A 27,135-nucleotide genomic window follows, 5' to 3' on the forward strand; every position below is an offset into this window, starting at 1 on the left:
CTGCCCCTCTGCTGCTCCCAGCCCATGCCCCCTGCCCCTGCTCGTGCCCCTTGGTGGTTGTAGCTCTGGAGAGCCCTTGGAGCTCACCTCCCTGCGCCCACCCCCGCCCTAAGCCTCCTCACGATGCAGCGCGGGGGTGGTGCCAGCTGTGGCCCTCCCTGCCTCGGTTCCCTCCCTGCCAGCCCTTGGTTCTGCCCTCACCACCTCCACAGCGCCCTCCTCAGGATTTCCTGTCCCAGCAGCGACTCTTCTCCCGTCCCTGCCCAGCCCGAGCCCCCTGCCCAGCCGGAGCCCCCCTGCCCCGGGGCCTTTCAGGCTTTGCCAAGCGCCAGCTTCTCCCGGAGCTTTCCCCCAGGTCCGTGGTTGGGAGAGCTCAGCCCCGCCGCCCGGGGGCGCTCTTCAGCCCCGCTGCCTCCTTCCCCCTGCCCCCAGCCCAGGGGTTAGCTTTTGGGGTGATTTCTGTCTCCCTGGGCTCTGCTGCTGCTGCCCTCTGCTCCTTTGTGCACAGGGAGCCAGCGCAGAGCAGTGAGCGAGGTCTCCCCCCGCGGCCCCTGGGGTTCACTTCGCGGGCTGGGGAGGGGGCTCCCGGAGCTCCCCAGCCCTTGACTGAGTACAGGCAGGCAGGAGGCAGAAGCGGCGCCCCGCGGCCGGGAGCCGCCCCGCAGCCGCCCCGCAGCCGCCGCCGCTGCAGCCAGAGCCTGGAAGTGCGAAACGCCAAACGCCAGAGTGCCAAATGCACACACAGAGCCCCCCCCCGGCTGCCGAATGCGCACACACAGAGCCCCCCCGGGTGCCGAATGCCACCCTCCAGATGCCAAACGCCAAATGCGACTCCCCCCGGGTGCCATCCCGGCGCTGCAAACGCCAAATGCAAGCCCTGGGGGCAGCCTTTGCACCCTGAGGTGAAACTCCGAATGCAAATTGGACCTGCGAGTGCTGGACCCCCCCCAGCCCGGCCCTTGAAGCCCCCCCAGCCCCACCGGGGCTGCTGCCCTGAGCAAAGGCACCGCAGCCAGGCACGGCTCGGGGTGATGGAAGCCCCCGGAGGTGGCTCAGGGTGAATGACCCCCGCCGGGGGCAAGGAGGGGCCGAGGGCTCTGGCAGGAGCTGAGTCCTGACACCTGGGTGAGAGCTGCCAACACCCCCGGGAAGGAGCAGATGGAGGCGGGGGGAGCTGTGAAATTTCCCACGGGGGCTCCCCCCGTCCTGTTTGTCCCCTCAAGGAGGAGGGCGGAGGCGGAGGAAGGGGAGGTAACGCGGCGGGACCCGCGGGGCCGGACTCAGAGGCCGGAGCTGCTGGGGGCGCGGGATGAGCTGAGCCGAGCCAAGCTGATCTGAGTCAGGCTGAGCTGAGCCAGGCTGAGCTGAGCCAAGCTGAGCTGAGCCAGGCTGAGCTGAGCCAGGCTGAGCTGAGCCAGGCTGAGCTGAGCTGAGCCAAGCTGAGCTGAGCCAGGCTGAGCTGAGCCAGGCTGAGCTGAGCCAGGCTGAGCCCGTGGCCGGCGGCATGGAGGAGGCGGCAGGGGACGCCTACAGCTACGGGGACAACGACACCGACTGCGAGTACGCGGAGTGGGGCCCCTCGCTGTCCCTGCTCCCTGCCATCTACCTGCTGGTCTTCCTGCTGGGCACGGCGGGCAACGGGCTGGTCCTCTGGACCGTCTTCAAGGGCGGCCGCGACCGCCGGCGCTCGGCCGACACCTTCATCGCCAACCTGGCCGCCGCCGACCTCACCTTCGTGGCCACGCTGCCGCTGTGGGCCGCCTACGCCTGGCTGGGCTACCACTGGCCCTTCGGCACAGCCGCCTGCAAGGTCAGCAGCTACCTGGTCTTCGTCAACATGTACGCCAGCGTCTTCTGCCTGACCGGGCTCAGCTTCGACCGCTACCTGGCCATCGTCCGCCCGCTGGCCACCGCCAAGCTGCGCTCCCGGGTCAGCGGGCTGCTGGCCACGGTGGCTCTGTGGGCACTGGCAGCGCTGCTGGCCCTGCCGGCCCTGGTGCTGCGGCGGGCGGCCGCCCTCGGGGGGGACAGCAAGATAACCTGCTACATGGACTACGGGGGTCTGGCTGCCCCGGGGACGGAGGGCGCCTGGGAGGTGGGGCTGGGGCTCTCCTCCACCGCCCTGGGCTTCGTGGCCCCGTTCGCCGTCATGCTGACCTGCTACTTCTTCATCGCCCGCACCGTGGCCAGCCACTTCCACCGGGAGCGGGCCGAGGGGCCCCGCAAGCGCAAGCGCCTGCTCACCATCATCACGGTGCTGGTGGCCGCCTTCGGGGGCTGCTGGCTGCCCTTCCACCTGGTGAAGACCCTCTACGTGCTGATGGACCTGGAGGTGCTGCCGTGGTCCTGCAGCCTCCACGCCTTCCTCAACAACCTCCATCCCTACTGCACCGGCATCGCCTACATCAACAGCTGCCTCAACCCCTTCCTCTACGCCTTCTTCGACCCCCGCTTCCGCCACGCCTGCGCTGCCCTCCTCTGCTGCCGGACCCCCGGCCCCGGCCCTGAGCGCTCCGGCAGCTACTCCTCGGGGCACAGCCACCCCCCCGGTGGCAAGGGGGGGCCGGGCCCGGGAGGCAAGCTGGACCAAGCCACCCAGGAGACGCTCTTTCGTGCCTGACCCACACCAATCCACACCAGTGCCCCCCGAGCTGGTCTCCTTGGGGGGACCCACCTCCCCCTGCTTGCCCCGGAGCCTGGCTTGCTTTGGGGACACCCCCTCCCACTGCTCTCGGGATGGGGAAACTGAGGCAGGGTCTGGGCAGAGCCCGTGGGGGGCTCAGGCAGGGACAGCTCTCCCCAGCACCCTCAGGGCTTTGTGGTTTTTGACAAATAAATGAATTTTCGTTACAAAAGGAGCAAGGTGTCTGCAGTTCCCTCTGGGGGGTGGGGGGGAGCGGGGCTGGGGGGGGCTGGGTCAGCATGGAGGTCGTGGGGGGGGAGTTACGTCTGGGCTTTAGGGTGCATGTGAGCAGGGGGTGGGATGTGTGTGCACTATGGCGTGTCTCTGCACCCCACAGCTGCCTGTGTCTCCTCCTGGCTTCCCTCTGGAAACCACACTGCAGGCTCCAGCCCAGGGCAGCACCCCCAGGACGCCCCCAGCCTCCACCCCAAAGGCCACTGTGGGAAATGCCAGGTTCCCATCAGCGCAGCTGAGCACTGCAGGCACCGGGCTGCAGCTGCCTGCACACCAAAAACCCTACAAGCCCCCGAGTGTCCCTGCCCCAGGCCCTCCAGCAGCTCTGATTGCATCAGGCACCAGCCTCCTCCCTCCAAACCCCACGCTGGGGCTTTTCTCCTTCTTATCTGAGGCCAGAAGAAGCCCTGGGGTGAGTCACCTGCTGCGTGAGAATGAGCTGCTGATGCCATCAAACACCCAGGGACAGCACCAGGGACTGCTTTGGGTTGGATGGGGGCCTGGGGACTGCTTGGGACTGGGCAGAGGCTTTTGGGGGCCATTTGGTTTGGGTTTTGGGGGACTGGGTAAGACAATGGTCAGCACCAGGCAGGAGTTTGCTGAGACACCAAATGGCTGCTCTGCTGTTCCCCCCCCCCGGCCCCCACCACCTCCTGAGGCTTTGCTCTAAATAAATCTTCCCCTCTTCGTTATTTACATCCTTCATTTACTGGTGATGAACTATTCTGTCTCCTTGGCCTTTGTTCCCACTTGGAAAGGATGCAGGATCATTACTGGGTTCCTTGGGAAGCTTCCCTTTCGGGGGGGGGCTGCATTAACCTCCCTACTTTGCCACCACCTAATTCTGGGAGGCAGCCCAGGCCGAGTCACCTCCCGTGGGGACAGTCCTTTGTCTTGAAGCAGTAAATGTGGAAGGGGCTATGGGTGGACAGGGTGCCTGCTGTGGCAGCTTTGGAGCTCTTTCCATCCACCTGGACCTGATCTTTGGGGTGTTCCCCCAGGGTTCAGCTTTGGTCTAAGAGCTGGAGTGAGGCTGGGGGAATGGAAATGCTGCAGCTGAGGCTACAACAGGGAGAAGCATTTACAAAGATGTCTTCCATGCTGACTTGCCCTGGAGGGAATCCTTGACACTGCTCATCCACCCATCCATCCATCCATCCATCCATCCATCCATCCATCCATCCATCCATCCATCCATTCCTCCCTCCCTCCATTCCTCCCTCCCTCTGTCCCTCCCTCTCTCTATCCATCCTTCCCTTCCTCTGTATCTCCATCCCTCCACTCCTCCATCCCTTGATCTCTCCATCCCTCCTTCCACTCTGCCATTCCTTATCCCCTCAATCCCTTCACTCCTCCATCCCCACCCCCAGGCCCCAGCGTCTTCGGGGGGCTCTCAGGACCCCCGCTGAGCGGCGGGAGCCGTGCGGGCGGCTTCCTCCGGCGCTGGGCACGGAAGCGATCGCGGGCTAGCTGCCAGGAGCCGGGGCTGTGCCCGCCGCTGGGAGATTTCCCTTTCCCTTCCCGGAGGGAAGCGCTGCGCTGAGGAGTCTCGGGGGGGGGGGCGCGGGGACACTTCGGAAAAACAGAGAGGCCGGCGCTGGGGGGAGGGGTCGGCGGGGCCCGGACCACCCGTCGGAAGGAGATAAGGAAGGTGTTGTCTTCCTGCGGCAGCAGCGAGGAAGATGGGGGGGGGGCAGGAGGGGTGGGGAGCAGGACCCTGCCCACTGCATCCTCAGCAAGCCCGGGGTTGGGGGATAAGGGGGGTGGGGTGCGTGGGGTGCTCCCCGGGGGGAGTGTAGAGATCTTCAATCCCCCAAAAGTGACACTTGGGGTTCTGGGTCGGCTGCAGCCTCGGCCGGGGTCTGGGGACACGTCCAGATGTCCCCAAGCCGTGTGACACCGGGGCGTGGCGCTGGACAAAGGGAGCCTGCTCCATACGGGGGTCTCTGGGAGGAGGGGGCGCGGGGCGCCGGCAGCAAGACCCAGGGTGAGGCATGAAGCAGGCTGGGGTGGGAATGGGGACAGGCAGAGGGATGAGGACAGGAGCCGCAGCCCCCGACCCCAGGAAGCCTCCCAGCCCCAAGCTGCATTTGCAGGGTGCTAAGCGGACAAGCATGAGGGTGACACCCGCCCCTCCCCCACCACTCGCGGTGCTAAGCCAGGAGATGTCCCTGGCTGTCGCCTTTGAAGTGATCTCCTGCTAACAGCCTGGCTCTGGGTTGCTCTCACACGGCGCCCCAAAGCCGATGGATGGGGGATCCTGCAGCCCCGCACCGAGGCGGGCTGGGGGCTCGGGGCTGTGCCGGGCAGAGCAGTGCCCGATGGACCCCGCAGGGCAGACGAGAAACAATGGTGGGGTGCGAACAGGGGCTGGGGGGCAGGGGATGTGGGCACATTTCATGTGGTCTCTGCCCTGACTGCCCCCACCACACCCAACCAGGGGTGATAGCCCCGAAATTTGGCCCCCAACATCTGTTTCGGGGCTGAGCGTCCCTGTGTTAGGAGAAGGAAAAGCTGCAGAGGGCTGTGGAGAGCGCCGGAGGCTTTGTGGGAGCAGGAGGAGGCAAAAGAGAGAAAACCGTGGGACACGGGGGGGAGCTTGAGGCTTTTCTCGTCCTTGGGTCCAGAGGTTCAGGACGAAGGGCTTGGGAAGGGCTGTGGGTGGGGCCCCCGAGGGTCCTGTAGCCCCCAAACTCCTGTGTGACTCTCTGGGGCTGGGGGGAGGAGGAAAGACAAAGAAGGGTAGGGGAGGTGGGGGGAGGGGAAGTTTTGGGAGGAGGAGGTGGAGATGGAGTATGGGAAAGGATGGATGGAGGGATGGAGAGGGGGAGGAAGGACGGACAATGGTTGGGAGAGAGGGCAGGATGGATGCACGTACAGAGGGATGGACAGACAGATGAAGAGAGGGAAGGTTGGAGGGACGGGAGATAGGTGGGTGGCCAGCGGGACGTGGAGTGCCAGTGCCGGGGGATGCTGGAGGGTAGTGGGCACCCAGAACTGCCCCCGTGGATGCTGCCAGCCCGCGGAGAGTAGGATGGCACCGAGCAGCAGCCTCCCTGCCGTGGCACCATCCGGCAGCTTCCTTCAGCTGCTCCCCGGTGCCGGCCGGACGAGGCACAGCTGCTGCCTGACCTCCCGGCTCCGGCCAGTCGAGGTGGCCCCCACAGACCCCCGCCCGGACGAGAGCAGGGTCCGGGGAGCGGTGACACGGCGGTGACCTGGCTGCCGGCAGCTGGGCCCCGTCGGGCCGGGAGATGCTGCCGGAGGAATAACAGGAAGCGCCGGGCCGGGACAAACACGGCTGATGCCTTCTGCAGCCGGGGGGACACCATCTCCCCCCGGCCTCGCTCACGCGTGTCCCGGCCGCACGCGTGGCTGTGTCCCCGAGCCGGGCTGCGCTGCTGCTCTTTATTGTCGAGTTCGGCTCTGAAAAAGTGCTGCTGGTTTACAAAACTCCGCGGGTATAAAACGCTCTGTACAAAGACCGGGGCAGGGGGTGGGCTCTGCTCCCTTCCCCCGCCCCACGCTGCCCTGGTGGGACACCTGGGTGGGTGAGGGGAAGGGAGAGAAGAGGGGGAAAAAAGAAAAAGAAAAGAAGAAGAGAAGAGAAGAGAAGAGAAGAGAAGAGAAGAGAAGAGAAGAGAAGAGAAGAGAAGAGAAGAGAAGAGAAGAGAAGAGAAGAGAAGAGAAGAGAAGAGAAGAGAAGAGAAGAGAAGAGAAAAAATAAAATAAAATAAGAAAAGAAAAGAAAAGAAAAGAAAAGAAAAGAAAAGAAAAGAAAAGAAAAGAAAAGAAAAGAAAAGAAAAGAAAAGAAAAGAAAAGAAAAGAAAAGAAAAGAAAAGAAAAGAAAAGAGGGAAAGGAAAGGAAAGGAAAGGAAAGGAAAGGAAAGGAAAGGAAAGGAAAGGAAAGGAAAGGAAAGGAAAGGAAAGGAAAGGAAAGGAAAGGAAAGGAAAGGAAAGGAAAGGAAAGGAAAGGAAAGGAAAGGAAAGGAAAGGAAAGGAAAGGAGAGAGAAAAATAAATAAAACAATAACTAAAAAGACAGAAATAAAACTCCAACGAAGACAAGAAGATTTTACCAAAGCGAAGGAGGCTGAGGCCGAGGCAAGGGGCAGGAGCAGCCAGGCAGGGGCACGGCGCCCCCGTGCTGGCCTCTCCCAGTCTCGCTGCCGGGCAGGCGGTGGCCGTGCTACAGGGACACCCATCAGGGCTCTCAGCACCCCGTGGCCTGGCACCGGGCAGAACCAGGCAGCCAGAGCTGGATCCTGCCATGCAAGGCCCACCCAGCTGTGCTGCAGGAGGGCACTGGGGTCTGGCAGGAGGGCAGGCGCTGGGCTCTCGTTCCTCTGCTGCGCGCTGTGCCGGGACGGCGCGGGGGCGCTGCTGCTCCTGGGGAGCCAGAGGGTGCTGGGAGTGTCTCAGACTCACCAAAAAGGGGGGGCAAGGAGAAAATAAAGAAAAAAGAGCCCCAGTGCCAGGGTGCCAGGCTGCTGCCCTGCTGTGGGCGCTGGGCTGGGGATACAGCCATGCTAGGAGTGCATCTGCTGCACGGGCTCCACGTCCCCATGGGTGCAGCCCTGCCCACCACAGCTGAGTGGCTCATCGTGGCTCACTCATCTGGTCCTGGCTCGGCTCAGGATCTGGCAAGGGGTCCAGGTCCCTGAGCCAGGCCACACCCTACAGGGTCTCTCCTGGCACAGCACCAGGGTGATGCCCATTGTGCACCCAGCCTCTGTGGTGTGTTCCAGCCCAGGGGGGTGCTCAGCAGTGGGAGTGGTGACACCTCCGAGCCAGTCCACTGCCTCCTTCCCCCTTTCTCTCCTTTCTTCCATTGGTTTGGTTTCAACCTGCACCCACAGTCACCCTCTGTCACCACGCTGGGAGGGGGCACAGTGAGGAGAGAAACCCATCCCATGGGCAGACGCCAGGGAGGTGTCAGCCCCCCAGCCCCCCTGTGATGCTGCAGGCCCTGCCACAGTGCTGGTGTGGCACCCAGCAGCTGCCCCAGCACAGAGAGGTCGTTGGCTTTGGTCATTTTCCCCTTCCCCCCCCCCCTTTTTATCCTTTTCTGGGCTTTCTTTCTGCCTCCTGACCGTCCCCCACGGGTGAGCAGGGCTCTGGCGCTGGGGCTCCCACTGCGGCTCCCGCTTGGCCCCAAACCTGTGCAAGACTTGGGAAGAGAAAGGCAAGGATTGGGAAAGTCATCCCCAGGAGATGCTTGCAGCTCCCTGCCACCGGGCACAGCAGCCCCAGCGCTGTGCCAGCAGGGCCTGGTGTCAGCAGCAAGGCGCAGGCGCCCCCCGGGGCTCTCCCATGGCAGGAGGGTGCTGGCACTGAGTCCTGGGCTTGGCGCCCATCCAGGTGCTGAGCAGGGCTGGAGAGTGTGGGCAGGATGTGGAGGCTCTGCTAGTTCTGGATTTGGGCTGGAAATGGGAATTTCCTCACTTTTCCCCTGGGGAGGGCAATTGGTGGCCCCCAAGGCACACAAATGCCACTGTGGGGGTTTCTGTCCCGAGCAGGGAGGGTAGTGCCCAGTTGCAGCCCTCAGCCCCCCTGTCTGGCACTAGGTAGCAGGACCCCCCACAGGACCCTCACAGGACCCCCAGCCACTGCCACCCGCCGGCCCTGGGCAGCGGAAATGGGGGGTGGGGTCTCCAAGCTCAAGGTGCTGAAGGGGGCAAAAATTCCTTGTTTTGTGGCAAGAGGAAGAGGAGGATCTGTCCCCCAGTGTCCCCTGCCGCAGCCGGATCGGTGCCACAAGGGCCGCCCCAGCACGGGGGCTGGCGGGAGGGGACGAGGACAAGGCACAGTCAGGGGTCCCCACCGGGGCGGAGGGACGTCGGCGGTGACAGCAGCGGCTGCCTAAACGTCCTCATCTTCACTGGCCTTGCTCCAGCGGTGGCAGCAGTTGGCAGTGATGCCCAGCAGGAAGTTGGTGGCCACCGAAGCTATGGAGACGACGAAGCCGACGAAGGCGATGAAGAGATAGTCGTCCAGCGTCAGCGTGAGGTGGCAAGCCTGGAAGCTCTCCTCCGTCAGCGAGAGCAGGGGGGCTCCGGCCACCTCGGGGGGCGCCTGGCACTCGGCCAGCTGCGGATCTGCCGGGGGAGCGGCGTCAGGGCCGGGGCACCCCCGCGGGCGGGGCGGGCGAGGGTGCTGGGCCCCGGGGCACCTACCCGAGGCGCAGCGCTGGATGCGTCCCCGCAGCCACTTGAGGAGGGGCTCCATGGCGCAGCCGCACACCCAGGGGTTGCCCCCCAGGCGGAGGCCCACCAGCCCCGGCAGCCCCTCCAGGGTGTCCAGGCTGATAGCCGAGAGCCCCCCGTAGCTGAGGTCCAGCTCCCGCAGCTGCGCCAGCCCGCGGAAGCCGTGGGGGTGGAGGCGGCGCAGGCCGGGGTTGTGGCTGAGGTCGAGGCGCAGCAGCCCGCTGGCCTCCAGGAACATATCGGCGGGCACCAGGCTGAAGTTGTTGTGGCTGAGGTCGAGGTGTGCCAGGCGCCGGGCGCCCGCGAAGAGCCCGGCGGGCAGCGCCGACAGGGAGTTGTTGCGCAGGTCGAGGGCGCGCAGCTGGCTGTAGCAGGCCAGGTACCCGGGCGGGATGCTGGCGATGCGGTTGTGAGCCAGGCTGAGGTTGCTGGTGTCCAGCGGCAGCTCGGGGGGCACCGAGAAGAGCCTCTGCCCGCTGCAGTCCACCGCCTGCCCGCGGCACGTGCACAGCACCGGGCAGCCTGCCCCGGCGCCCGCCGCCGCCACCCGCCGCTGCCGCCACCAGCCAGGGGCCCAGCAGCATGGCGGGGCGGCGGGGGGACCTCACCTGGGGGGCTGGACCCTCACGGGGCGGCGGAGGCCATCCCACCGCGGGGGAAGTGCCGCACGCTGCCCGCTCACGCCAGGGGCTGCCCGCTCACGCCAGGGGCTGCCCGCGGGGCCGTTCAGGAGCGGGGCCGGGCTCTGAGCTAGCTCAGCAACGCTCCGGGCATCCTGGTGGCATCCGGGGGGCGCACACTAAATCCCCCGGGAAGCACGGCGGGTGGCAAGCCCCTGGGCACTGGTGGGGCCGGCGTCCGGCCGTGCTGGGCTGCCTGCGAGGAAGAGGGGCAGAGGGAAGCCATGGCAGCCACGGCAGCCACGCACCCTGGTGGGGGGTGGGCTCTGTGGTTCGCGCAGCTCAGGGTGTCTGCGTGGGGCACCCACAACCTCCCCATACCCCCCATGCCAGGGCCATCCCGCTCCTCTGTGCCCCTCTCCAAGGATTTTGGCCGAGAAAGAGCCCCCCCCCCACCTGACTGACCTTGGTCAGCCCATGCCAGCTGGTGGTGGGCAGAGCCAGGGGGTTGCTCACTGCCCAGCCCCCTGCCTGCTCCCGGCTCACCCACTGGCACCCTTGTTGTGTGAGGATCAGCCCCTCAGCAGCCTTCCTAGGCACCCCCAGGCCTACTGTCGCGCCCCCACCTCCTGGCCATCTTTCCTCCACCCTCCCTCGCCCAAACCCTCCCTGGCTCCATCCGTTCCCCATTGTGCCAGGGGGACACGACTGCCACCCCCGCCCTCCCCACCGCCCCTTTCCCCTTCAGCCCTCCCACCCCTGCAGCGGTTCAGGGGTCCCCGAGGTACTCACGCTGGCTGGGGGGCGAGTGGGGGTCTAGTGGTGAGCTGGGGAGGTCCCTCGGGCAGCCGCCCTCACCCCCGAGGCCACCAGGTTGGGCAGGTGGCTCCCGCAGCCACGGCCAAGGCTGCTGCCGAGCCTGGCGATGGGAGCAGGTCTTTCCCCACCTCCTTCCTCCCCTCCTCCTCCTCGCCCTCCCTTGTCTCTCTCTTTCTCTGTCTCTCTTTTTTTTCTCCTCTTTTTTTTCCTTGAGGGCCAGATGCTGACGTTTCGGTGTCTCTTAGCAACTGCCTCCACATCTCTGAGCAACAGGAGAGCAGGATGCTGAGCCGCCGAGGGATGGAGACGGCAGCGGAGGGTGGAAGTGCCCCCACTCGGGGGACAGCTCCCAGCCGGGGGGCACCGGCACCCCAGGCCGAGGCGTGGGGGCAGGGGGGAGCGGGGAGAGGGGCAGCGCCCTGCTCCCTGCCACAGGCTCGGCTTGTCCCCAGCCTCCCCTGCACCCCTCGGCCCCGGGCAGCACCCCCGCGGGCTGGGGTGAATCAGGGCTTCCCGGCCTCGGGAAACAAGAGCAGGCTCGGCACGGGAGCGAGGGAGCCGGGATCACGCCAGGAGTGACGTTCGAGGGTGTTTTCACCCCGAGTGCTGGCTGGGGGGGGGGGGGGGGGCAGGGCTGGGGGCTGCCATTCCCCTCCCCCGCTCAAATCCCCCCAGCTCACAGCTCCCCTCCAGCCCCCCAGGCTGGAACCTGCTTTGGCGGTGGTGTGGTTTTGTTTTCCTGCTCGCAGACCTGGAAGGAGTCTCAGGTTGATGTTCATTGTTTTGCTCCACGCCAGCAGAATGACTCTGATCCCCTTCTCCCCTTCCTCTTTTGGCTGGGGAGGGGCTGGAGCCGGCTGCCCCACTGCCCCCTGCCAGCTTTTGGCCACGGCTCTCGGGGCAGCAGGATGCCCACGACTCCCTGGGGGGCGTCGCAGCAGCCTGGCTGGGGCACATTTAGGAAGGAGACTCTTCCAAAGCCAGCCTGCCCTCACTGGGGGGTGGGGGAGCTCCAGGGTTTGATGTTTTGGGGTTGCTCCTTGCCCCTCCGGAGCCGGTCCCGGTGTGCCAGCTGCGGCGCCGGGGGCTGCCTGCTCGCCGCCCCCCCGGGACGGCTGCAGCCAGCCGGTGCCCAGCGCTGTGGCTCGGCGCCCGGGCTCCGAGCAGGCTTCCAGGGAAACTCCAGGAGCCGAAGCCACCCAGACATCCCAGGAGCCAGCTGCGGCTCCCACAGACACGCAATTAGCGATAAGCCCCGAGCCTGGCTGCGCAGCTCCTCCCAGCATCGATTAGCGCCGAGGCGTTCCCACCCCCAGCGTTTCAGGCCACGCTGGCAGCAAACAGCTCAGGGAATTGCCCCTGCCCGCCAAGCAGAGCTCACTTCGGGCCCCCTTGCCCCATCCTTGAGGTCACAGCCCCAGGGACACCTCCCTGCAGGAACTGCCCCCCGCTTGTTGGAGGGGGAAGGAGTCTGTGCTGACCCCCCCCCCAGCCCACCCACGGGAGCCCAGCCCCCCTGGGATGGCATTTCTGAAGCAGACCCCCCCCGGGAGGCCGCAGGGGGGTGTCTCCAAGCGTGCTTCCAGCCCCTTGTCCCCTTCTGGGGGGGTCATTTCTGGGGAGGTGTTGGCAGCAGGAAGCCTTCTGGCAGTGCTAGTTTAGCCCCGCGGCCGCCAGGCAGGCTCCACCGAGCCCCAGGAGCCAGGAGGGGGCCCAGGAGGGGGCCCAGGAGCCAGTCTCGGTAAGGCTGCTGCAGGGCTGCATCTCTTCCAGGGCAGGCAGCAGCCGAGGGCTCCCCTCGGTGAAGCCCTTTGCATCCAAGTGGAGAGGAGGAGGGAAGAGGAAGAGGCACAGCTCTTCTCCTGCCAGCTGGGTGCAGCTGTGGATCAAGAGCAGGAGAGGTCCTGGCCTCCTGGGCACGGCCTTGGGCACCATGGCACTCACTTGGCAGCCTGAAGCGGCAGCAGGAGCTGTGGGGCTCCTCACAGCACCCTCTTGGCCCCCAGCACAGTGGGTCAGCCCCAGGGACACCCAGGTAGCACCTCCAGCCCCAGGAGGGTCATGGTACCAACCTCCACTCCAGCACCTGGGGCTGGGGGTGAGGCCAGGGCCACACAGCTGCCTGTGCCAGGGAGGAGCTGCTGGTGAGCACCATGGATCCTCTCCTGTCCCCACTGCCAACTGAGCCCTTGGGTTCCACAGGGGCTGGAGCTGCACACCCCCCTGCTGCAGCGTGAGCAGGAAGGAGCCAGAGCTGAGAAAGGGGAAATAGAACCAAGAGAAAGAGGTGCAGAGGTCAGGGAGTGTGAGAAGCCCCAGCTGGGGCAGGGGGCTGCAGCTCCCACCAGGCCTCCAGCACCACAGCTCCAGAGGCCTGGGGGCTGGTGAGGGCTACCTGTGCCAGGATGGTACAGAACCTGCTCAGCCCCTGAAGGGTGGCACTGACTCCTCTGTCCTGCTGCAGCCTGGCACCTCTGGCAGCTCCAGCTGAGAACCTGAGCTCCAGCACCTGTCCTCTGCCAAGGTCTGGAAGTTGCCTCCTCGGGGATGTCTGATGAGGTAATCTGAGGACCACAGCGAGGGACAGGAGCCAGCTGGAGCCTGCACCCACAGCAGCCCCCCAGAGGGTGGGGGAATGGGCACCAGGAGAGCAGCCCCAACAGGCTACCAAGACTGAGCTCAGAGGTGCCACAGCCACCCCAAAAGCACCTGAGAGCCAAAGGAGCTCAGAGAACACAGGGAAAAAGCCTCCAAGGAGATCCCAAGAGAGCTTCAGTGATGCTGAGAGGCCCCCAGGGAGCCCAGGAGAACTCAAGAGAGCCCCAGAGAGTGCAGGAGAATCCCAGAGAGCCCAGGGAAGCCCAGGAGAACCCCAGGAGGTGAACCAAGGGAGTCCAGAGCCCCCAGGAGAGGGCAGGGGAGGGGCAGAGTCCCCTCAGCCCTGGCAGGGACCAACCACAGCCACCCTGCACCACCCCCCCGGGAGGGAAGCAGGGCTGCAGGCACCAGGGCTCATGAAGAACTTTTATTTCTGTACAAAACCAACCAAAGCAACTTAAAAGGGCAGCGAGCAGCCCGGCAGTGCCCCTGCTGCCCGCGGGCAGGGCGCTGTGCCCTCAGGGTCTGCAGCCGCAGGGGGGCTGGGCGCCGGGAGGGGAGGTCCAGACGGCCGAGCTGGTGCGCTTGAAGTACCTGGGCTTGCTCTTGCCGAAGATGTCCTCCAGCCGGGGGCTGAGGATCAGCCCAAAGATCTGGTCCACGTCCACCGGGTGGTAGTACTGGTGGACAACCGCCTGGTTGAGCTGAGAGCCTGCGGGGACGAGCGGGGCGGAGAGGCAGCCTGGTGAGCGGCTCCCGAGCGCTCCCTCCGCGCCCGCGCTGCTCTCCCCCGGCCCGGCAGCGCCCCCGGCAGGGCTCCGAGCCCCGGGCCCGCAGCGGCCAGCGGGACGTGCTGAGCCACCAGCAGCCCGAGCGCAGCCCCAGCGCAGCCCCAGCCCCCCCGAGCCCCCCAGGCCGCCCCCTGGCTGCCCAGCCCCAGGCTTCCGAGGCAGCTGCAGCTCCTCCCTGCGCAGGGCCAGCAGCCGCTGCAGCCTCCCGGGCTGCATCTGGAGCTCCCCAGGGAGGGATCCCGGGGGACAGGGACCTACCCTCGGCCCAGGCAGGGACAGGCTTCCGGGGGTCGTTCTCATCGTCCGTGGAGTCGTCGCTGTTCAGATCCATGCCGTAGTTGTTGGCGTCCCCCTTCAGGGACTCCAGGCAGGAGGCAGAGACAGACCTCTGAAAGCAGAGGGCTCCAGTGAGGGCAGGCAGCAGAGCCCAGCCTGCAGGGAGAGGCCACCAGAGCCCCACAGGCTGCCCTCAAGCTGCCACTCAGAGCTCCAACGCCAAGGAGGAAGAGACTCTTAAAGACCTGAGCTCAGCTCCCCCGCAGGCTGCTGCTGAGGTGGCCAGGCAGGAGCCTCAGCCCTGCACTCCAGTGCCACAGGCTGGGCAGGGAAGGGAGGCAGAGAGGAGCTGGGGGCTGGCGCAGCAGGGCAGGGTCACTGCTCACAGTCCCACCCCAGCTCAGCAGCAGGCTGGGGCAGGGGGGCAGGGGGCACCTTTGAGCCTCTCAGTGACTGAGCATCCACCCAGCTCCCAGCAGGCAGCCTGGGTGCAGGCCCTCAGTAACCCCCAGGAGTGCTCAGATCCTTTTGGCTTCACATCCTGAGCCCTGGGCTGTGCTCTCAGCCTGCTGAGAGCTGAGCTGCAGCAGGGGCTGCTCCCAGCTGCTGGCCAGGAGCTGCGATCTGGGTACTGCTGGGCAGTGCCCATACCAGGCCAAGGTCTGTCTGCTGTGCCATGCCCTGCCAGGGAGCAAGCTGGGGGCAAGTGCCCAGGGGGCTTCTCAGGGACATCAGCCAGGGGGTGGGGAGCAGCCACTTGCTCCTTGAGGCTCTTCCCCCTTTGTTCTCTCCCCTTCCATCACTCTCATCAAGGTCTCACCTCAGGTACCAGCCTGGGCCTTGTCCCCACCACCAGCTGCACTCTGCCATTCTGCTCCCTGTCCCCCTGGGGCAGGGAGGGAGTGAGCAGCTGCCTTCGGGCTTGGCTGCAGGCTGGGGTTAGGCCAGGACACACATCCCAGCCCTCACTGCGCTCAGGGGCAGCCACCCCTGTCCCCCCCTGGGCCTTCAAAGGGCTCTACAGGTGAGGGTAAGCCCTCGGCTCCCCCGGTCAGGTCTGCTTTGTGTCCTCTGCCCTGAGCCACAGCTTCGAGAAGCCAGGCAGGAGGGAGGGCAGCCGCCGGCAGGGGCTGGGCTTCAGCCTGGCTCTCGGTGCAGCTTTTCCCCTCCCCCGGCCGCGGCTCAGGCAGCTCAGACTCCTCCTCGGGTGCTGCCATCCCGCGGCCATCCCCATCAGCTTCTCCAGCCTGGCTTCCCTCCCCCCGGGCTCCCGGCGCCGAGCTCCGGGCTGTGCAGCAGGGAGGAGGGCGGCAGGGCCCGGGCAGACCCCGGGCAGACCCCGGGCAGGAGGCTGTGCCCTGCCCCATCCCGGGGGCATGAATCCCTCGGCAGAGCCCAGGGCCCCAGCTGAGGGCTCAGCTCAGGACTCACCTTCACAGCTTTGCTCAGCCAGGTGGCACAGGCAGCAGGCAGAGCCTCTGCCTCCCTGCTTCTCTTCTCCTCTGCCAGCTGCTGGGGCTCCTGCAGAGCATCCTCCTGCTGCTGGGAGGCAGGAACTCAGTCACTCCTCATTCGTGCTCACCCAAGCACGAGCTGCAGACTCCTGGGACTGAGGCAGATTTCCTGCACAAGCCCTCAGCCTGCAGCCAAAAGGCAACCCCAGGACTCAAGAGCTGAGCAGCTCCTGGTGTGCTGAGCTGCAGGGCCTGCAGAGCCCATGCTCACCTCTGCTGCTCTGGGCCAGGGCTCTGCAGCCCCAGCAGCAGGCTCTGCTTGCTTCTGTCTCTGCTGCAGCACTTTGGGGCTCTCTTCCTCCTAGCAGGGAGAAGAAAACCTTCACTGCTTGAGCTCCTTCCCAGCCCAAAGCACTCTTCCAGGCATTCCTCCTCCTGTAGCACCCACAAGGGGGAGAGCTGCAGGCCCAGGGCTCAGGGTCTGCCTTGCCTGCAGGACCTGGCTGGGCTTACTCCAGCCCCTTCCAACCAGCACTGAAGTGCAGCACAGGGGGCTGGGGGGACACAGACCTGGGGAGCAAGGGCAGCAAGAGCCAGGGCAGGAGGGGTTTGCCCTTCAGAGCAGCAGCCCTGGGGGCTGAGCCTTTACTAAAGCAGGAGGCAGAAGAGGAGGGATGCTGAGAGCAGAGGGGGAAAGATGTCCCTGAGGCAAGGAGCCTGAGCTGCAGGGCTGTGTGTCCAGGTGCAAGTGAAGTCACCTGGAGCCTGCAAGCAGCCAGGGAGGGGCACAGGGACCAATCCCTTACTGCTTTCCACCTTCCCTGAGTGCCACAGGAAATGCCCCTTGGAGCTGCTCCTCCAGCTGCTGCTGTGTGGCTGCCACCTGTCTTGTGCTGAGGCTGAGGAGAGTCCCCTGCCAGGCACAGGGCAGCCAAGTCCAGAGCCCAACACCCCCCCACCTCTGGCCCTCCTCAGGCCTCTGTCCCCCTGAGCCAAGCTCAGAACCCAGGCAGTGCTTGGCAAGTGCCCCTGAGCCCCATCTCCTCCTCACCAGAGCAGCTGTTCCACAGCCCCTTCCCCCCTCACCTTTCTGCTCCTCTCAGGGAGCCCCACTGGCTCCAGCTGGCCTGGGGGAGCCTTCTCTCTCCACCTCTGTTTGTGGTCCCTGCAGAAAGCCAACCCTGCTTCAGCTGGGGCCCAAAGCACAGCCCTGGCCCTGCTTCAGCCTCCTGAGGCTGGGGGCAGCCCAGACCCTTGGGGCAGCTTCCTGCCTGCCTGTTCTGCTTCCCCCCAGGGCAGCAAGCAGCTGGTACCTCTCCTTCATGTGCTCCAACTCTCTCTGCTCCACAAGGCTTCTCAGCTCCCAGACCCTCTTCCCTTTCACCTCATCCTCTCTCCTCTGCAGTGCTTCCTGCTGCTCAAGTTCATGTTCCTCCTGAGGAAGGAAGGAGAAATCCCTTACAACCCTCCAGGATCAGCTGTGGAAAGGAAGGACACAAAGCAAATGCTTGGAGACAACCTGCCCTGCCTGCCCCTCCTCCCCCCTGCCCTGCCTGCCCCTCCTCCCCCCTGCCCTGCCTGCACCACCTCCCCCCTGCCTTCCCCCTGCCCCTCCTCCCCCCTGCCCTGCCTGCCCCCTGCCCTGCCTGCCCCTCCTCCCCCCTGCCCTGCCCCCTGCCCTGCCTGCCCCTCCTCCCCCTGCCTGCCCCTCCTCCCCCCTGCCCTGCCCCCTGCCCTGCCTGCCCCTCCTCCCCCTGCCTGCCCCCTGCCCTGCCTGCCCCTCCTCCCCCTGCCTGCCCCTCCTGCCCCCTCAGGTCCCCTCCCACTCAGCCCCAGACACCTTGCAGCACAGACCCAGAGGCAGCTGGAAGCTCTCCCTCCCCTCCTGGGCAGGGCAGTGCAGAGGTTCCCTGCTCCTCCTTCCCCTCTGCAGGTGCAGGGGGGGTCTGGAATGGCTCTTACCCTCCTCAGGGCTCTCTGCTTCCTGGCCTCAGCTTCCTCCAGCTTCCTGGACAGCTTCCTCCTGCTCCTCTCCTCTGGCACCTGAGGCAGCCACAGCTCTGCTGCACCACCCCCAGCACGCAGCCCCAGCCCCTGGGCACTGCTCCCCAGCCCCTGGGCACTGCTCCCCAGGCCCTCTGCTGTGCCAGGGAGCACCCAGCAGGCACCACACTGCCCCAGGTTTGCTGCCAAGCTCCCTCAGCAGCTCCTCAGGAGCTGGGTGCCAGGGCAGGACTGTGCAAAGCTGGAGGAGAAAACCCTCCCCCGGGGCAGTGGCTCAGGCCCAGGCCTGCCCAGCCCCTGCTCAGTGACAGCAGCAGCCCCAGGCCCCCAGGGAGCACAGCAGCTGCTGCCAAGGGCTCCCCAGCCTCTCACCTTCTCATCACCCTGCAGCATCTTCTGCTCCATCCTCCTCTTCTTCTCCTCCTCCATTTGTTCCACCCTCTCCTTGGCCTGCAGTGCCTTCCTCAGCCTCTCCTCCCTCTTCCTGGGGCCAGAGGGGCTGTCAGAGCCTGCCCTGCCCCCAGGGGATGGGGAGCAGGGCCCTGCTGAGGGCTCCCCTGCCTGGGCTGAGCCCCAGCACGCTCCTGGCCCAGGCCTCAGCAGCTGCTTTGCACCACCCTGGAGCAGGCATCAGGGCTTGGGCTGCCCAGGCAGGGGTCTGCCACCTGCCCCTCCCACACAGGGGGCACAGGGCTGGGCACAGCCATGCTGCCAGCTCCCAGGCAGCCCAGGGGCAGGAGCTAAGGCACCCAACTCACTGCTTCATCTCTGCCTGGCGTCGTCTCTTCTCCTCCTCCACCTTCTTCCTCCTCTGCTCCTCAGCCTCCTGCTTCCTCCTGAGGCTTTCCAGCCTCTGCCTCTCCCTCTCCTGACAAGGAGCAGCTCAGGCTGTACCCACTGCTGGGGCCTGTGCCCACCCTGGGGCTGCTGGTGCCAGGCAGCTGCCAGCAGGGGAGGAACACCACAGGTCTGGCACCAGTGCAGGCCCAGCCAGGGGGAGCGAGAGGAGGGCAACCCCTCAGTGCCCCAGGGGCAGGGCAAAGGAGCAGCTCTGGGGGCACCTGCAGCCTGGCACAGCACCACCTGCACCAGCACCAGTGAGAGCAGGGCAGGAGGAGCACAGGCACAGCCTTGCTGAGGCCAAAGGGCTTCCCAGCAGGTCCACAGCAGAACACAGCTCAGAGGCCTTCCAGAGGCATCCTGGCACCCAACCACTGCCAGGGCTCCAGGCCTGCCCTGCAGAGCTGTGTGGCTGCCAGCAGGAGGGGAGGGAAGTGCCCACGGGGCAGGGGCACAGCCTTGCCCAGCCCCTGCCATCCCAGAGCTCTACTTACAACAAAGTCTCCCTGTGGGGAAGAGAGAGAGACAAAGCCTCAGGGTTTGGAGGTGCCAGCAGCCCCCTGGCAGCACAGCCAGGCTGCCCCCACGCTGCCTGTCCCTCAGCACCAGGCACAAAGCCCCCAGAGCCTGCCCTGCTGCACAGCTGCACAAGGCAGGGCTGATGCCCAGGGGCTCAGCCAGCAGCCCCCAGCGCCCCCCGGGGCAGAGCAGAGCCGGGAGGCAGCCTGCCCCCCCCCCCCCCCCGACGGCCTGCCCGGCTCCCCCCTGCTCCCCCCTGCCTGCCCTGCCCTGCTCCCCCGGGGGTCTCCCCCTGCCTGCCCTGCCCTGCTCCCCCCCTGCTCCCCCGGGGGTCTCCCCCCGCCTGCCTGCCCTGCTCCCCCGGGGGTCTCCCCCTGCCTGCCTGCCCTGCTCCCCCCTGCTCCCCCTGCCTGCCTGCCCTGCTCCCCCCTGCTCCCCCGGGGGGCTCCCCCTGCCTGCCTGCCCTGCTCCCCCGGGGGTCTCCCCCTGCCTGCCCTGCCCTGCTCCCCCCCGGGGGTCTCCCCCTGCCTGCCTGCCCTGCTCCCCCCTGCTCCCCCGGGGGGCTCCCCCTGCCTGCCTGCCCTGCCCCCCCGCGGCGGGCGCCCCCTGCCGGCCTGCCGAGGCGGAGCTCTGACCTTGAGCGCAGCCCTGCCGGGGGTCTTGCGCCGGAGGAAGCCGCTGATGCCCCCGGGCTGGCCGCGGGGCCCGGGGCTGGGCAGCAGCTGGCTGCGCTGCACCGCCTGCAGGAGGCTCTTCAGCGGCCTCACCACCTGGGGGCACAGAGCAGTCAGGCACGGCGGGGGGCGGGGGGCGGCGGGGGGGCAGGGGGCACTCACCTTGCTGGCTGGGGAGGGGGAGGAGGGGGGGGGCTGGGCTGCCGAGCTCCCCTGCTGCTGCTCCTGGGGCCCGCTCCGGGGCGCTGCCACTGCCTGCCTGCAGCTCCTCGGCCTGGGGGCAGCACCAGAGGCACCTCAGGGGCCAGCAGCTGCCCCCTGTGCCCCGGCCTGCCCCCTGCTGCCGGAGGTCAGGCAGCTCCTGGCGCCTGCAGAGGGCACTCCGCGGGCAGGGGACCCCCGGGCTCCTCCCTCTGCCTCCCCTCCCCGGCAGCAGGACAGCTCTGCTCGGCTGGGTGCTGCCAGCCACGGCCCCGCTCCGCTCCCCGGCAGGCTCTCAGCTGCTCTGCAAGCACTTTGGGCGCTCGGATTGGCCCCGGGGGGAGCCCCCTGCTTGGCACCTCCCAGCCCCGGGGGGGAACCTGGAGGCTGCCCCAGTGCAGAGCCAGGGCCCAGCCCCACAGCTGCCCCGAGGAAGGCAGCAGGTCCTGACCTGAGTGAGGTCCAAGGGCACTGTGAGCCCAGCACAGGCGGCAGGGGAGACCAAGGGCAAAGGCAGCTGAGGTCTCAGGTGGGAGGGCACAGGCCAGGGGTGCCAGGCCCTGCCACAGGAGCAGCTCAGCCAGCTTCTCACACTGCTCCTGGGACCACCCTGGAGGAGCTGCTCAGAGCCTGAGCTGAGGCAGCTGTGCCACCTCCATCACCTCCCTGCTTGTGCCCAAGCTCCTGTGCCTGCTTCCCAACAGCCCCAGCAGGGCTCAGAAGTCACAAGGGACTCCCAGGAGGGACAAGGTTTGCCCAAAGACTACTTCAAACCCCCAGGGGGAGAGGAGGGGAGAGGCAGGGGAACAGCCCCCCAGAGCCCTCCTGCAGCTCAGGAGGCCAAGCCCCAGTGGCTGCAGCCCAGGCTCCCTCCTCCCCACAGCTCTCCTACCAGATGTGTGTAGGCTTCTCCTGGGGCTTGGCACCGGGAGCTGGCTCCTGGGTCTCCTGCTGGGGCTCACTGCTCAGCTTGGCAAAGCCTCCTGGGGAGAAGCCTGCAGTCAGCACCACCAGGAAGCCATCTCTGGGGGCCCAGCCCCTGGCTCTGGGGTGCTCACAGCCCCATGGATGCCCCCAGGGGAGGTGCTGGAAGAGAACTCTGCACTCTGTGCAGGACTCCAGCTCCAGGAGCAATCTTTTCCAAGTGGTTGAGGCTGGCCAGGACAGTTTGCCTCAAGGCCTGGAGACACTGCCAACACAGCCTTGCTTGTCCAGCTGCCTGTGCCCCATCCCCAGGGCCTCAGAAGTGTGCCTGAAACATCACCCTGCCTGCTCAGAGCTGCCTCTGGCTCAGCACAGGCCCCACACACCCTGCTCCTGGGGGGCCTTGGGGCCCTCACCCAGGAGTGCCAGAGCAGTGCCAGGTTACCTTGCTGGTGCTGAGCAGCGGGGTGCTGAACAGCCTGGGCACTCCTGCTGGAGACAGGGATGTCCTCAGGAGCCTGCAGGAGGAGGGAGCAGACATCCCCTGAGCAGCTGCCCCAGCAGGGGAGCTTTGGGGGTGTGCTGAGCTGCCACCCCCAGGCTGGGGCAGAGCCCCCTGGCAGCAGCAGCCCCAGGGCAGAGCCCACCCCTCACAGCTGGCTCACAGCAGCAGCTCTGGCAGCCCAGAGGAGGCAATGCCAAGCAGGGCAGGGAGCCTGAAGCGGGGCCCTGCTGTCTGCAGCTCAGAGCAGCCACACCACGGGGCACCCCAGGACTGTGCCAGCTGACAGTGAAGGCTTGCTGCCTGCTGGGGGCCTGGCCAAGCCCCTCCAAATGCTCCATCCAGAGGGCATGAGAGGTCTCTGCCCAGCAGGAGCCAAGCAGCTGCCCAAGCCCCCCGAGGGCAGCAGCAGCCAAGCTGTCAGCACCTCCCCCGAGCTGGAGGGACAGGCCAGGACAATCCCTGGCCACCTTCCTCGCTCCCAAAGGCATCAACCCAGGCCTGGAGAGGGCAGAGGGGCTGCAGGCTGCTCTCCAGAACTTACCTCTGCAGCTGGGGGCTCTGCTTCCAGCCTGGGCCTGTGAAAAAAGAGCCAGCTGCCTTATTTCAGCTCCTCACAGGGAGACTCATGGGGCTGAGGTGTGGTGGAGCCAGCCCAGGGCAGCCTGGCACACCCAGGGGCACAGCACCATCCCAGCCAGGCCACAGAGGCTTCAGCACACTCCTGGCACCAGGCTGAGGAGCTGAGTGCCCTCCTACAGAGTGTTCACACAGGAGGTGAGGAGCAAGCTCAGAGCCCTGCTGCCTGCCCTCCAGCACCAGCAGACATCCACAGGGCAGCTGCAGCCAGCAGTCCCAGGGCAGAACTCCTGTGCTGCTGGCCAGCACCAGGGCCTGGGGCATGGGCTGGGCCCCACCTAGCAGAGCCTGAGCTCACCCTGCTCTGGGCAGGCTCCTGGAGGGGAGGGCTGGGCCTGAGCAGCAGCAGCAGACACTTGGAGATGTCCCCCCAGGGGACAGCACCGCCTGACAGCCTGCCCCAGAGCCAGCCCTGGGCCTGTGACACCAAAGGGACCTCCCAGGGTGCTGGGTGGGTGCTGCCTGCCTGCTCTCCATGCCAGCCTCACCTGCTGCTGCCTCTCACATCGTCTTCCACAAACACCTCCAGGGAGCTGTGGCCTGGAGGAGAAAAGCATCAGCTGCTGGGGGGAGCTTCCCCACAGCCCCCAGCTCAGGCCTCTGCAGGCTTCCCTCCCAGATTGCTCATCCCAGCTTCCCACCGCAGCAGCACCTCCCCCAGTGCCAGCTGGTGTGGGCTGGGGAGGCAGAGCAGGGAGGCAGAGCAGGGAGGCAGCAGCAGCTCCTCTGCCTGCTCCAGCTGCAAGGCAGCCTCCTGCCTGTGTCAGAGGCAGCACTTCCCCAGCCCATGCCTGCAGCTCCTGCTCCCCACCTGGCTCTGTGGGGATCTGGGGGGCTGACCTCTGCCCCCAGCATCGCTCAGCTCAGTGTGGCAAGTGCCTGGCTACAGCAGCTCAGAGCTGACAGCCAGGCTCCCTGGGCCTCCCTGCTTCAGCAGCAGCTGCCCTGCCTTCAGCAGCAGCTGGGGGTCCAAACAAGGCCTTCCCAGAGCAACAGAGGCAGGGGGCAGGAGCAGCCAGCAGGAGCAGCCTGGCTCTGAGCCTCCTTCCCTCCCACGGGCTGGTGCTCAGCCCAGTCACTCCCTCCCACCCCAGGCACATCCAGGCCCCTCTGCCACCCCCAGCCCAGCCTCAGGGGCTGCTGCAGGCTCTGGGGGGTGGCAGCCCACAGCTGAGGCTCTACCCAGGAACACAGCAGCCTCCTGGGAGGGCCAAGCCAGGCCACCCTTGCTGGGCTCTTTGCCTTCCACCCCCTGCACCCTGTGCCCCAGCAGAGCCTCCTGCAGCAGAGCAGGGCCCAGCAGCACGTCCAGATGGCAGGGGCCAAAGGCTGTGGGCAGGACCCCGAGAGGGGAAGCCCCCCACCCCCGAGAGCCGGGGCTGCAGGGACTCACAGCTGGCTCTGCCGGGGGAGGTCTCCCTCGCTGCTGCCCTCCTGGCGCTGTCCCTGCCGAGAGACCTGCGGCTGCCGCTCCTCCTGCTGCCCCCGGGGCACTTCCCCGCCTGGGAGCTCCTGCGGCTCCGGCGCTGCCCCGAGCAGCCGCCGGGCTCTGCTCTCCCCGGGGCTCGGCTGGGGGCGGCCCGGGGGCCCGGGGGCTGCTCCCCGGGGAGCAGCGCAGCGCCGGCGGCTCCGGGAGCCCTCGGGGGGGAGGCTCCGTCGGGGCTCTGCTCCTCCCTCGCCGCGGAGGTGGCAGCCGCAGGAGAGGCTTGAGGCAGCCCCGGGGCTGCGACCCCCCAGGGCTCCTGCTGCCCAGCCTCGCAGGGGGCGCCCTCAGGAGCCTCCCCCCCGGGCGGCTCCGGGCACTCGGCTCCCAGGCCGGCCTGAGGCCCCCCCCGGCAGCTGGGGCTGGGCTCCTGTGCCCCCGGGCTCTGCGCTGGCAGCTTGCTGAGGCGCCGCTGGGAGCTGGGCTTGGCCAGCGCCAGCTTGGTGCTGCTCCTCCTCCTGGATGACCTTAAACAAAGACAGAGCAGGTGAAGCCACTCAGCAGCGCTCTGCCCTCGGGGGGACTCCGGGAGCTCCTGCCACACCACTGCCCCTCGCAGCTCTTCCCTGGCCGCTGCTGGCAGCGCAGGAGCTGGGCCTGGGGAGCTCCAGATGCCCTCTGCCAGACCCAGGGCCAGGTTTTCCTGGAGTTCTTCAGGAAGTGCTGCTCACTGCAGCCAGCAGCCCTGGGGGCCAGGCAGAGCCGACAGCAGGGCACAGCAAAGCCACGATGGGGCCACCAACTCCTCCCTGGCTGCCTGGAGCAGGGCACAGCCACGCTGCAGGGATGCTGCTGTCTCACAGACCTCCACCTGAGGAAGCAGCCCCAGCTCTGAGGGCAGGGAGCAGGCTGAGGGAGAGCCCAGCACAGGCAACCCAAGAACACAGCCACCCCCTGCTGCAGTTAGGGCTCAGGAGTTACCCGAGCCAGCTGCCTAAGGGAAAGATGACCTGGCACAGCAAGCACCTCCAGCTCCATGGCCTCAGTGAAGGCTGAGCAGCTACAGGGAGCCCTGGGGAGCCACAGCAGTGAAAGCCTCTCTGCTGAGTTAGGGAAGTGTCCACAAGAGGATGGAGCCACACAAGCAGCCAGGAGAGAAACCCACACCCAAAGGAAGCAGCTCGGGCTGTCAGGGTGACCCAGTGGCAGCCAAGTGAAGGTGGAGAGTGGAGAAGGGGAGGAAAGCAGCTGGGGAAGCAGGGAAAGCAGCTGGGGAAGCAGGGAAAGCAGCTGGGGAAGCAGGGAAAGCAGCTGGGGAAGCAGGGAAAGCAGCTGGGGAAGCAGGGAAAGCAGCTGGGGAAGCAGGGAAAGCAGCTGGGGAAGCAGGGAAAGCAGCTGGGGAAGCAGGGAAAGCAGCTGGGGAAGCAGGGAAAGCAGCTGGGGAAGCAGGGAAAGCAGCTGGGGAAGCCAGAACGGTGTAGGGACAAGGTGGTGCAGCCCCAGTGCCCTGTCCTGCTGCTAGGGTTCAAGCTGAGACCCTCTGCCCTCCTCCCTCCAGCCTTGCTCTCTGCACTGCACATCCTGACCTGCAGCAGCCAGAGGGCTTGCTACAGGAGCCAGCAAAACAGACTAATTGGGAAAGGTGCAATTAACCACTGGGCTAAGAAATGAGGTTCCAAGCACACTGCTGAGGCAGCCAGGAGAACAATGGCCTGGGCCTGCAGGACAGACACAGTGTGCTGAGCTGCAGGCCCAGCTTCCTGTTGACACCCACCCAGGCCTTCTGTCACATCAGCAGAGCTGCCTCCAGACTAAGTTTAAACAAGGGAAAGGGAGAGGCAGGGCCCTGCCTCCCCCAGGGGAGCATCCAGCCCATGGCTGTGAGCTCTCAGTGCCTCTGAAGAGCTCTCCCTGCTTGGATCTGCAGCAGCTGCTTCTCCTGCACCACACACGTGGACTTCCCAAGGCTTCCTCACCATTCCTGCTGCCCTCCCCACCCCCCATGACTGCTTCCCCACAGACTTTTAACTCTAACTCTTCCCTACCAACTCCTGGGGGGGTTCAGCCTGGTTATCAAAGTTTAAGTACCCTAACATGGGAACTGTTCACTTCTGCACAGCCAGGGGTGAGGTCTGGGTCACTCTGCATCTCCTCAGCTCCCAGCACAGCTCATCTCAGGAAGGGTTTCCTCAACCACCTTGTGCTGGCCACGAGACAAGAGCAGAGGCAGCTACAGTGACAGCTGGGGGGAGCAAGGCAGCCTCCCAGCCAGCCTTGGTCACCAGAGCAACTGCACCATCCTGCCCCCACAGCTGTCTGCAGGCAGCTTCTGCCTGCTCAGGGCCTCCTGGGAAGCCTCACCTGTAGCTGGTTCTAAGCAAATCACTTGGAATCTCCCCTGCAGCTTCATCCCTACTCCCTGGGAGCCTTTCTGCCTGCCAGCTGCTTCTGCACCTCTCAGGCAGCAAGCTCTGCTCACAGGTTCCCTCAGACACCAAGATCCAGGAGAGTGAAGCCCAGGAGCCAGCTCCGGCCCAAGGCTGTGCCGAAAGCAAACCAAAGCACAAAGCCAAAGGGGCAGGAAGGCAGAGTGTTTGCTATTCCTTGCTCCCAGCCAGAAAAACCCCAAACCCAGCAGTGAAGGGGAGCAGCCAGCCCCACCCCAGCCCCTCAGCAGGATCAAGATGCTGATCGCCCCCCAGCCCTCTGACAGGCGTTCGCTAAGGCGGGGGCAGAGCGGCTGCCGCAGGCTCTCGCCGCAGCAGTCCCTGTTCCGCTTGGCTGCGCAGCGGAGCCAGCCCAACGCAGGGCGCTTACCTCCTCCTGCCGGGCTCCCTGCCCTCCTCTTTCAGGCAGGAGGATTGCCTTTTCCTGGGACGCCTCCTCTGGGAGGGGGTCTTGGACATTAGTTCGGGCTCAGCCCCAAGGTTGCTGTTGAAGGAACACAGAAGGCAGATTGCTTTCCCCTGGCTACGTCTAACATTGCCACCTGCAAAACCAGGAGCACCCCCTGAGGGCAAACGCTGGCTGAGAAAGGAGGGAGGGAGCTGCACCGGCCGCCTGGTGCCGGGGCTCGGATGGAGCTACCCACAGCTACAGCAGCTGGGAAACCCAGTGCCCAGCGGCACCCTCCCGCCGCGGCCGGCCCGACGGCAGCCGGGAGCCCCCGCGGCTCAGGCAGGTCCCTGGAGAGGGGGAAGTCCCCGGGGGCAGCCCCTACCTATCCAGCATCCTCAGGCCCTGCTCCTCCACCTCCCGGAGCCAGGCCAGGTGCTTGTGCTCAGCATCATGGAGGAACCGGGACAGCCTCCGCTCGCACACCTCCAGCAGCTGCAGGGGGCCGTCGGCCTCCGCCATAGCCCTGCCTGGGGGGGACAGAAGGGCTGGGGGGGGACAGAACTACGGACGGACACAAGGGCTGGGGACGCTGCACGGGCGGGAGGGGGAGCAGCGGTCTGCTTCCCGCCTCAGCACAGGGGGTGAGGGCAGGCGGAGCTCGCTGCGGCAGCCCTGGCGGGCTCGGGCTCCCGTCCCCTCTGCTGCTCCCCGCAAGGCAGAGCGGTGCCAGGCAGACCCAAGCCTGCCTCACCGCCACCCAAAACCTCAGCTCGCAGCGCGCTCGCAGCGCGTCCCCATCATTCCGGCCCGGACCAATCACGGAGCGGATTGCCCGAAACGTGCTTTTTATTGGTCGCTGCCCACGTCCATCACTTCCCCTCCTCGAAGCC

General features: G+C 66.4%; 3 protein-coding genes across 3 annotated transcripts; 1 reads left to right on the forward strand and 2 right to left on the reverse strand.

The window, feature by feature from the left end:
• Positions 1-1,317: 1,317 nt before the first annotated feature.
• On the forward strand, positions 1,318-2,851 carry APLNR (apelin receptor). The gene has a single exon (XM_068148629.1). It carries the CDS (start codon positions 1,505-1,507, stop codon positions 2,618-2,620), a length of 1,116 nt encoding a protein of 371 aa, XP_068004730.1. The 5' UTR covers positions 1,318-1,504; the 3' UTR covers positions 2,621-2,851.
• Positions 2,852-6,326: 3,475 nt separating this feature from the next.
• LRRC55 (leucine rich repeat containing 55) lies at positions 6,327-9,707 on the reverse strand. Its single transcript, XM_068148630.1, is given in 3 exon segments — positions 6,327-9,015; positions 9,094-9,670; positions 9,672-9,707. Coding segments are annotated over 3 exon segments (849 nt in total). The 3' UTR covers positions 6,327-8,779.
• A 3,876-nt stretch (positions 9,708-13,583) lies between these two features.
• Positions 13,584-27,038, reverse strand: LOC137446180 (inner centromere protein-like). Its single transcript, XM_068148569.1, has 19 exons — positions 26,628-27,038; positions 26,225-26,338; positions 23,378-23,934; positions 22,473-22,524; positions 21,890-21,923; positions 21,289-21,361; positions 20,812-20,902; positions 19,881-19,992; positions 19,680-19,814; positions 19,020-19,031; positions 18,444-18,553; positions 18,058-18,169; positions 17,644-17,724; positions 16,995-17,116; positions 16,768-16,846; positions 15,953-16,042; positions 15,659-15,769; positions 14,210-14,339; positions 13,584-13,872 (listed from the first exon to the last, which is right to left on the reverse strand). Exons 1-19 carry the CDS (start codon positions 26,762-26,764, stop codon positions 13,679-13,681), a joined length of 2,346 nt encoding a protein of 781 aa, XP_068004670.1. The 5' UTR covers positions 26,765-27,038; the 3' UTR covers positions 13,584-13,678.
• Between the last annotated feature and the right edge of the window lie 97 nt (positions 27,039-27,135).

This window comes from Melanerpes formicivorus, unplaced genomic scaffold, assembly GCF_026170545.1.
Source record: "Melanerpes formicivorus ecotype bairdi unplaced genomic scaffold, bMelFor1.0.p_v2 SCAF_16, whole genome shotgun sequence".
In the NCBI taxonomy this organism is placed as follows: domain Eukaryota; kingdom Metazoa; phylum Chordata; class Aves; order Piciformes; family Picidae; genus Melanerpes; species Melanerpes formicivorus.

Excerpts from the sequence above, each read along its gene's own strand:
- APLNR (XM_068148629.1), top strand. The coding sequence starts at position 1,505 with ATGGAGGAGGCGGCAGGGGACGCCTACAGCTACGGGGACAACGACACC.
- LOC137446180 (XM_068148569.1), bottom strand. The coding sequence starts at position 26,764 with ATGGCGGAGGCCGACGGCCCCCTGCAGCTGCTGGAGGTGTGCGAGCGG. Across the intron at positions 21,362-21,889 it reads CAGAGCCCCCAGCTGCAGAG|GCTCCTGAGGACATCCCTGT; the intron begins GTAAGTTCTGGA and ends CTCCTCCTGCAG. Across the intron at positions 13,873-14,209 it reads TGTCCCTGCCTGGGCCGAGG|GCTCTCAGCTCAACCAGGCG; the intron begins GTAGGTCCCTGT and ends TCGTCCCCGCAG.